General features: G+C 53.0%; 5 protein-coding genes across 5 annotated transcripts; 3 read left to right on the top strand and 2 right to left on the bottom strand.

The window, feature by feature from the left end:
• Positions 1-174: 174 nt before the first annotated feature.
• WHR41_09411 (uncharacterized protein) lies at positions 175-540 on the top strand (the record flags this gene model as incomplete). Its single annotated transcript, XM_069378014.1, has 1 exon — positions 175-540. One exon carries the CDS (start codon positions 175-177, stop codon positions 538-540), a length of 366 nt encoding a protein of 121 aa, XP_069224912.1.
• On the bottom strand, positions 539-2,627 carry WHR41_09410 (uncharacterized protein; the record flags this gene model as incomplete). The annotated part of the gene is made up of 1 exon (XM_069378013.1): positions 539-2,627. The coding sequence occupies one exon, from the start codon at positions 2,625-2,627 to the stop codon at positions 678-680; it is 1,950 nt and encodes a 649-aa protein (XP_069224911.1). The 3' UTR covers positions 539-677.
• Positions 2,628-2,860: 233 nt separating this feature from the next.
• WHR41_09409 (uncharacterized protein) lies at positions 2,861-4,903 on the bottom strand. The gene is made up of 3 exons (XM_069378012.1): positions 4,143-4,903; positions 3,865-4,093; positions 2,861-3,811 (listed from the first exon to the last, which is right to left on the bottom strand). The coding sequence occupies exons 1-3, from the start codon at positions 4,646-4,648 to the stop codon at positions 3,005-3,007; spliced, it is 1,542 nt and encodes a 513-aa protein (XP_069224909.1). The 5' UTR covers positions 4,649-4,903; the 3' UTR covers positions 2,861-3,004.
• Positions 4,904-5,081: 178 nt separating this feature from the next.
• On the top strand, positions 5,082-5,705 carry WHR41_09408 (uncharacterized protein; the record flags this gene model as incomplete). The annotated part of the gene is made up of 1 exon (XM_069378011.1): positions 5,082-5,705. The coding sequence occupies one exon, from the start codon at positions 5,082-5,084 to the stop codon at positions 5,703-5,705; it is 624 nt and encodes a 207-aa protein (XP_069224910.1).
• A 2,192-nt stretch (positions 5,706-7,897) lies between these two features.
• On the top strand, positions 7,898-8,533 carry WHR41_09407 (uncharacterized protein; the record flags this gene model as incomplete). Its single annotated transcript, XM_069378010.1, has 1 exon — positions 7,898-8,533. One exon carries the CDS (start codon positions 7,898-7,900, stop codon positions 8,531-8,533), a length of 636 nt encoding a protein of 211 aa, XP_069224908.1.
• Between the last annotated feature and the right edge of the window lie 981 nt (positions 8,534-9,514).

Genomic DNA, 9,514 nt, shown 5'->3' with positions numbered 1-9,514 from the left:
CTGAATCTGATTATTCAGGTCCGAGCTCAATCAGGGACCTGATTGATTGATTACCTGATTGATTATCTGATTGAGAAAATCAAGATTCAAGATCTATGCACTCAACTTAGCCCGGAATTCCACTCGCAAACGATTCAAGATATCGTCAACGTCAACATATTAGCTCAAATAGCCATGCATTGGGCTCTCATTGCTGAATGCTTGACTTGCTTGAAACCTTTTCTGCAAACCTGGCACGAAGGCGTAGCTCCAGAGAGCGAGCAATCTCAGTACTGGGGCGCTCTCTCAAATATGATGAGCAACTCAAGTGCTGCAGGCAAGAGTAGAGATTACGGACAATCGAAGACAACCAAGGTTACGGCAAGCCGCGGGCATGACGGTGATCTGAAGTTACGGACTGATCAGCCGGTATTCTCCACCAAGATCGCCTCGGACAGGAAAATAATGTGGACTTCAGAAGCCGAGGACGGGATTGAGTTGCTTCCAGCGAGTCGTATACGTGTGCGCACAATTACTACCACGACAACCTCTGCGAGTTAAGTTGAGATCGCTCTAAGAAAGTGAACAAGCAAGAGATATTGCCGAAGCTATCCTACCTCTACTTCGTAAAATTTACCAGTGTCAGTATTGGTCGACTCAGGATAAAACATACAATCATTCTTGCCATTTCTCAGCTCTCAATGATTATCCCTTGGCACCTTTTGTGCAACCCTCTGGAATCTCGTCGCCCGCTTCCACACCATACCCTCACTAAGTGGACCCGTCTCCCTGCGAAACAAGTCCTGGTAAGGCGTCTGGCTCTCGACAAGGCTGTACCCGCCCGCTTCCATCAACGTTGCTCGACGACTCTTGATCTCCTCTTCAGACACCAACATCTCGACCTTGCGCTTATTCAAATCCACCCTTAACATGTCACCATCCTTTAGAATCGCAAGATTGCCATTCTCCGCGGCTTCAGGGCTCGCGTTGAGAATACTGGGCGACCCGGAAGTTCCAGACTGCCTGCCATCACCGATGCAAGGAAGCGAGTACTTCAGGCCCTTCTTCAGCAGATGCCCTGGTGCCGTCATGTTCACAACCTCTGCGGCGCCTGGATAACCGATGGGGCCTGTTCCGCGCATGACGAGGATGGTACGCTCGTCGATGTCGGCTGTCTCGATACGCTTGTGGTAGTCTTCGGGCCCGTCGAAGACGGCGACTTTAGATTCGAAGACATTGGGGTTGGAGGGAGACTCCAAGAAGGCTTTACGGAACTCGTCGGAGATGACAGAAGTCTTCATGATGGCGGAGTCGAAGAGATTGCCCGTCATGTGCAGGAAGCCGGCGTCGGGCATCATTGGCTGCTCGTAGGCTTTGATCGTCTCACGATCCCAGCTGTGTTTACCTTGCACGTTGTCTTTCACGGTCTTACCGTTGCACGTGAGGGCACTGCCGTGGAGCTTGCCTTGATCGAGCAGCTCTGCCATGACGGCTGGCAGGCCGCCAGCTCGGTAGTATTCCTCGCATAGCATCTTGCCGGCTGGCTGTACGTTGACGAGGAGCGGGATGTGAAACCCGATCTGCTCCCAGTCGTCCAGGTTCAGAGGCACTCCCATGTGTCTGGCGACCGCATTGAGATGAATGGGTGCATTGGTAGAGCCACCGATGGCGGTGTTGGCCGCCAGGGCGTTCTCGAACGCTTGTCTTGTCATTATGTCCGACGGCTTCCGGTCAGCATACACCATCTCCACGATCTGCATGCCAGTCTTATATGCGACTTGTGGTCGCTCACGGTAGGGAGCAGGAATAGCGGCACTGCCCGGTAATGCCATTCCAAGGGCTTCCGCGAGAGCGTTCATCGTCGAAGCCGTGCCCATGGTGTTGCAATGGCCAGCACTGGGCGTGCCTCTAGTGACCATGTTGAGCAGCTCAGCGTCGTCGATTTCGCCTGCCGCATGCATCTCTCTCGCCTTCCAGAGTACGGTGCCGGATCCAATGCGGTCTTTCCTGCTATATCCGTTCAGCATCGGTCCTACGTTGAGGCAGATAGCCGGAATGTCAAGCGTAGCGGCTGCCATCAGACACGCTGGGGTGGTCTTGTCACAGCCGGTCAAAAGAACCACGCCGTCGAAGGGATAGGCATGCAATAACTCCACGAGACCCAGGTAGCTCAGGTTTCGGTCCAGAGTCGCAGTAGGCCGTCTGGAACTCTCCTGAATGGGATGCGTGGGAAATTCAATCGCGATTCCGCCAGCAGATCTAATACCCTCTCGGACGCGTTTGGCTAACGTCAAGTGATAGCGGTTGCAAGGCGCCAAATCAGACCCGGATTGGGCGATCCCAATGATAGGCTTGTGCGAGGAGAGTTCCTCCTCGGTAAGGCCAAAGTTCAGGTAGCGGTCCATGTACAGGGCGGACATGCCTGGGTCGTCGGTCCGGCGCAGCCATTGCCATGAACGAAGCGACTTGGTCTCTTCAGAGGTTTTGCCCGAGAGTTTCGATTCAAGCGTCCGCATGCGAGCTTTGAGCGCTGCGAGTTCGGTTGTATAGTCTTCAATGTCGGTCGTGCCGCCAACAGACGCCGGCTTGCAATGGTCGTCAGACGACGGGCAGGCATTGCAATCAGGCGTTTCAGCTGTACAAGACATCTCGGTTGGATTCGAGAGTCGAGACGGTTGTGTATGCAAGGTCGTCAGAACAGGCGAATGTAGCGATGCGAAATGTAAATGTCCGCCTCGTTCGCGGGAATGATATCCCGATGGTTCCGGCGTTTGACTTGGGCTCGGTCTTTGAAGGCGGGGTGAAGCGTACCCACCGGATGGGGGGTTTGCGGGCGGGAGAGGTCATGTTTCGCTGGGCTCAGATGAGTAGTGCCGACAAAGGCATGTAAATAGCACGCAGTTGCCTAAGACTCGCGGACTATTGCTATATGCTGAGGATTGTCCGCAAAAATATCCGGACTATTAATTATCGCATGCATCTATTTATATGACAGCGAAAGAACGCTCTAGGAAATCAATCTGAACTACTCCTTCACGTTAAAGTAGGTGTTCGTGACGAGACAGACGGTCATGACAAGGAAACCATACACAGCAAGTGCCAAGCTCATCTTTCGGAGCATCTGTCTCCTCCATTGCCTGCCTTTCACCTTGGCCGTCCATGTAGCGCGCCACGAGCTTCGTCCCTCCACGGGCGAGCTGCCCTCATCTTCGGAATCGCTGGAGCTGTCGTACTCTTCATCATCGTTACCTTTCATGAGCTTTTGGTGGTGTGGCGAATCCGGGTCGCTGATCTTGTAATAGAACAGACCAGGCAGAATGAATGAGATAGATGTCGAGCCAGTCGAGCCAACGTAAGCGAGGACTTTATCCAGACTGCTGACGGTCATCGCAGTGGTGTAGGATAGAACAATGATGCCCGTTGTGATGATGGCGAACCGAATGTCTGACATATCCTCTGGCTTTGGCCTGGAGGGCATCTTACTTGGCAGCAAAGAGCTCCTGCTAGGGCTGCCACCAGCTGGTGTGAGTTCCTGATTCCTACGGCCGGTGGGTCGCCACTTCGACACCGCATCGACGCTGGCGCGGCAAGGGTGGACCTGGAGAGGATAGGAAAACATGACAAGGACCACGATAGCAGCGCGGCCAATGGTGCTGGCGACCGATGGGGTGTACTGCGAAACAATGTTGCCCACCACGTTGTCGCCAAAGGATATGTAGCCAGTGATGGCGACAAGGACGTAAATGCTAGCAGCGGTGCCAATCGAGCCGGTGACAACGCCAGTGGTGCGAGTAGGACTGTTGTCCTTGATTTCATTAAGAATGGAAAACATCTGGATGTGTTAGTGACGGAGATTGCGAAAGGGAGAAGGTGCGGGTGACGTACGTTCTGATGGCAAGTGTATGCAAAAACAATGACTGGGAAGGATGCGAGAACCTCAAACGGGCCTTTAACGTGGACGATGTCGATGTTGCCGCGAGCCGGCGCAGTGTCGCCAGCGACAAAGTGGTAGACCACCAAGATAACAAGATAACCGATGGAAACAAGCGCAACAATAGATGTGTATTTCAGGCTGTCGAGCCTGCGCAGGAAAGCGAGGGGTATCACGATAAGCCTGCGACGCGGTCAGCAGATAAGTCATGATCCATGGCCGGGGACCTTACATGAACGCAGTGACCCAGAAATGCCTGTCAACCAAGTACGTCGCGCTCTCCGGATGTCCAAGCCCCTGCACAACGCCCGGCATAAGATCACCGATAATGATCAGATAGCTGACACCAACTCCAAAGCACTTGACCGCAATTGCAGCGTCAAAGATCACAGCCGCGTTCGGGTATGTGATCTGACTGAGCGCAAAGAAACTGGCAGCGCCGCGGTCGAGGTATCGCGCGCAACGGGTCTGTAGGTAAAGACCGAATCCAGAGCAGAGGCCTGACCAGCAGATTACCAGCACCCCCAATACCATGCCCATATTCGACATGGCGTGTGGCATCGCCAACACTCCCGCGCCGACGATTGTGTTGACGAGGTTTATCACTGAGGATAGCCACGATGCATTGCCTGCGACGCCATTCTCTTTTCGGTGTCGGCGGCGCAAGGGCTCCGCCGACGCCGGTCGCGAGGACGAATGCTCGCTCGGCACGGAGTGTATCGCAGCGTACGAAGCCATGGTATGTCGTTTCGGCGGTTCTCCGTCGCGGGCGCAAGATTGAGGCGGTGGTTGGCGAGCGAAGCAGGCTTCAGAACGGCATCGAACAGTGCGAAGGTGAGTGTCGCGCAGCCGTGGCTGGGTCAGGCGACGATACTGGCCTGCAGTGGGCGGTGCGAGGTGTGGAAGATGCCAGGTGGTTAAGGGATGGAGCGCAAATCAAGGAGCGTTAGTCAAATGCGATGGGGCCCTCCTGTCGCAGGCAACGGCTCAGGTGCTATGGTCACAATCACGTCTTTACCAAACGCCAACTCTTGGGGGTGGGGAACGCCGGCCGGCTCGTCCCGATGTTGCCCTGAGCCGCGCGACTTCAGCATGTGCCGGCCTGCCGACCTGCCGACTTAGCATGCATGCGTGATATCGGACATCAACACCGGACTGCTGACAGCCGGCCATGGCGTTCGAAGACACAGCATCGCCGCAAAATCTCGCATTGCTTGAAGCACGCCTGCACAGGATCAATCATGCGCTCAACGGGGACAACGAGCACGAGGCTGCATCATCTCCTCCGCCAGCTGACTCCAGCGCGGCTCTACGACTTCGAACCCTAGAACGTCAAATGCAACTCGTGGCTTCAAGATCGCCGGCAGCGGAACAGGTACTTCGCCTGCAGTCAAAGCATCCCGAGCTCTTCAACAAGGCTATCGACGCGGAGCGTTCCAACAGCCTGCCCTTGGCACCTCAAGCTGCCCTTGTCCTGTCGCATGCGCAACTGTACTCTCGAATTTCTGGTCAGCTCCAGTCTTTGCAAGACACTAGTGTCCCGGATGCCTCATCAGCAGCCAAGTTGCGTGAACTTCAACCAAGAATCGAAAAGGCGGCGGCGAGACAAGAGAAGCAGGCAGAAGAGTTGGCTGAGTTGCGGTCGAGGAGTGCTGACGTCGTGGAGAGATGGTATGAGACTGGGGTATTGGGGATGGGAGAAAGATGGGTGGAGTGGGAGGAGCGCATGAGAGATGTTGAGATTGTGGTGCGGAGATTGGAAGGCGCGAAGAAGAGGGAGGAAGAGCTTGTGTAAATGATACCCCGACAAAAGTTCTACTCCACCGGCGCGTACAGCAATTCGTTACAACCTCCACCATTACTGGATGACTCAGGACTCTTGGAAACCACTCAGAAGTAACCTTCATTCTCCTGCCAGCTCCATGGTAGGCCAGCCTCTTCCTGGTCTCGGTAACCAACTAGCTGAGCAGCCTCCCGATACCAGTCCTCAATTGATCGCACGCTTCCTTCTTTGCCGTGGAGTCTCAGCCAGGCAAGTCGTCTGTGGGTTACCCTTGCAACGCGATCTCTGAAGAACAACGCTTCTTGCTCGTCAATCGCCACGTCGGAGTGTCCTTGCATCTGGGCGTCTTGCGCCTGCGGTAAAGGCACAAGGGTCGTGAGGTCCGAAGCTATCTTTGTCATCTCCGCAGGCTCCAGATCAAGGGTCCTCATTTTCCGGCGCACTCTGCCTAGTTCAAGCACACGAATAAACTGTCGGCCCGGGTTGCCATGAGGGTTTTCTCGTTTGTCCTCCTGCTGACTCTGCTGCTGCAAAACTCCTGGCTCCAAGATTTGATCACTATCCGCATTTCCTGTCACGGTCGGTGATCCCGGAACCGGGTTGTTGCACTGTTCTGACTCTCTGGATGACCTGGAAGTCACGCTTATTGGACCAAGCCCGTCTCTGACCACCGAGTAGAGACTGCGAGATGGAGATGCCCCGGATTCAACTGATGCGACTTGATTGATGGGCGTGTCGCCGCTGTGAGTTGTCGCACTCGCATGCTCGCGCTCACTCGAGTGTAACGAAAAGGTATTGCAGCCTCCAGATTTAGAGGGAGGATTCGCCGCCATGGAAGAATTATTGATTGCAGCACTTTCGGGTTTCAATCGTGTTACCGAGGATGTTTGGTGAGACGCTCCTACGGCGTCGTGAGAACACTCAGAGCTTGATCGATGAGTTCGGGAAAAGGCCTCTTCGGCAGCATTCACCAGCACATCTTCAACGTTTGTGTCGGACAATGCATTTTTGGCTTGCTTCTCCAACTTTTTCGGCAACATGGGGAAAGATTGCTGCATGGCAGTCGCTCACGAGCTGGGTGACAAGCAGCTCACGGAAGCGTTGGTGAAATACCGAATTGATCTTTGACGAATCCACGTCGAAGAAGGCGAAATTCTCTTTGGTCATCTTTGCCATCGTTGTGCATGGACTACATCGTTTATACCGATGGATTCCATCAGGCTACTTTTATCTTCACCATTCACAGGACGAATCAACCTCCAACACAACCCACTTGCTCATTGTATCTGAGCTATGCACCTTGCTAAACTCAACGCATGAGGTAAGACGTCGAGTTTGCAAACGCTGCGGCTTTCCGTTAGTCCATCTTTGTGTTCAGTTTGCTTGGCTTCTGATTCTGTAGCGCGCCTCTTTGGGACCATTTGGTTTAATCTCAAGGCGGCATGAAGCTACATCAATCTGCGAGGCTGCGTTGCGAGCAGAAGAGCGCATTATCCGATTGGTGAAGCGGCAGAGAATATTCGTGATTGCCAGTTACCATTGTTCGTTTGCGTGCCCTCTGAAGGTTACAAACACTCTTGCAAGCCATATAATCTTCAGCAAACAGCAAGTAAACCGATTATCTGCCGTAGATTTCCGGGATAATGGCCACTTGGTTCACATGGTAGAGTGGTCTCCATCGAGGTCCCTTCAACAGGAGCATAATGTGGATGTGGTATAAGAAGTTGTAAATCAAGTTGCCATGGTGGACCTACCAGCAGCGGATTGTCATTTATGTCCTATTGGTCGACCGCTGCTTCAACTAGTGAACGAGCAAGCACCGGGGCGTACTTGTAGATTTTCTATAGATAGGAAACGAATAGATGAAATAGGACCCGAGTGCGAGGAGGACAGCCCACTAGTTCCCGCGAAACGCCGTCCAATCAGCTTCTCGTGAACTTCCCAAGGCATCAGTGTCGGTCTGGTCTCTCTAGCCGCCCGCCAGCCTGATTCAACTCTATTGTTCGGCCGCCTATTTACCTCCCTGCGGTTTCAACACGCGCCTCCTAGCCGCTTCCATCAGAGAATTTGCGGTCCCGAGCATTTCATTGACTGATAATGTAGGCCGAGGACGCTTCCATTTCGATTCGCCTGCCGCACGCCAGTCGGTGAAGCGTCACTTTAGGTCCTCGATTCCGTTTGGCTGCTGATGTCACTCTATCAAAATGTCTGGACTGTCGTCACTCCCCGTCGAGCTTCTCGTCCATGTTTTTGAATCAGCTACCAGACTCAGGGACGCAGCGGCCCTGTCTGAGGCAGATAAACGGCTTCATGATATCTGGAATGAACGCAATGACCAAATCATTGCAGCGGTTCTCCAATGTCAGATCCCCGCTTTCGAGGACGCTCTCGGGCTTGCTCTCGCGGAAGCCAGCATTGAAGCTCTCCCACCAAGCAATCCTGACACAATTGACGCCATTCTCTACACAACCGGAAAGCTCCCCCTTCGGGCACACGTCCGTCGCCTTCTCGAAAATGCCCAACTCGCCGACAGCGCCACATGCGTCTGGAGTGCTTGGATAGCAGGGCTAAAGCTAAGCAATTATAGACGGAGATTGAAGTACAGTTCTCCGCACGCCTCTTACTATCTCATCCGCAAGCTTGTACTTTCATCCCGCTGCCGATACGCTAGGCTACGAGATGAGTTATATAGTAGGCTCAACGAATGTCCGGAGGAGGATCTCAATATTCACGATGAGCTCTGCACTTATCTATGCGGAAGATGTCCTAATGAAGAGCGCGTGAAACACGGGATCTCTAGGAATAGGGAGGATTGGTCCGCCATCGAAGAGCTTGAATAGTATGCGAATGTTGAAGAGTGGGACCATGCAAATGAGGCTGTTGGCGCCGCCCTTAGGGACAGATTACACGGCACTGAAACACTGAAGTCGGTCATCTGCATCTTCGGTGTCCTCTGGAATAACATATAGTCCAAGATCTTGCGTATACTATGTACAACCCCATTCACCGTCGTATTTCTAATTACATGTTAGCTAGGGTTCTCGTTGGCTCACGAGTGAGAACGACTAGCTAGAATTTACCTTTGGATCTGACTTATCTCTACACGGATATGCGATTTGGGTTATGTCTGTCTTCCGCTTCGTATTGATAGTAACGACCCTTGTACCGTCGAGATCTCTTTCGCTACCTGTGTTACAAAAGCTCAAAGTTACCCAAATTTCTCTATACGAGGCGCCTGTCCGGTGCGCCCATCCTTCGGCCGTCCTGGCTTGATAGTTGAGTAGGGCCGTCTGCATAGTTCCGTGATACGGACGGGAGGGGTCTAGTTGCTTGTACCGGTTCGCACTACCCTCGCGAAAATACAGGAACTGGCCGCCTTTCGCCGACGTGGAGATATACGCGGTATTGTCCACTACTAGGACTGTTGTTACGCCGGGCTCTTTCTGCCGAGTATTGAGGGGGACTTTGGAATGCTTAGAGCCCTATCGGACCTTTCTATACGCTTCTACTATATCTTCATAGGCGACCATAGCGAGATAGACAATCTCTGTATCCCACTAGTCGTTAAGAGATGAGATATATGTATTGCTACCCCACACGACTTTACTATAGTCGTTTAAGATTATCTTGGTGTTGGTATACTATAGATAGATCTACACTAGCCGCCGCGAGCGCGGGGGTAATGAAAATAGAAGACAATGAAACAATATGGTTAAGCGGTACTCATTAGTTTATTTCGAGCTACTAAGGTAAACGAGATACACTATCCTAATTAATCCCATGTAACGGCGTCTATAGCCGATTCAGGTGGTTCAGACCCC

Source organism: Cladosporium halotolerans (assembly GCF_011745625.1).
Source record: "Cladosporium halotolerans strain TM138-S3 chromosome Unknown Sca153, whole genome shotgun sequence".
Classification (NCBI taxonomy): domain Eukaryota; kingdom Fungi; phylum Ascomycota; class Dothideomycetes; order Cladosporiales; family Cladosporiaceae; genus Cladosporium; species Cladosporium halotolerans.
Note: the sequence above shows the minus strand (reverse complement) of the source record. Positions and strands in the feature narration are given on the sequence as shown.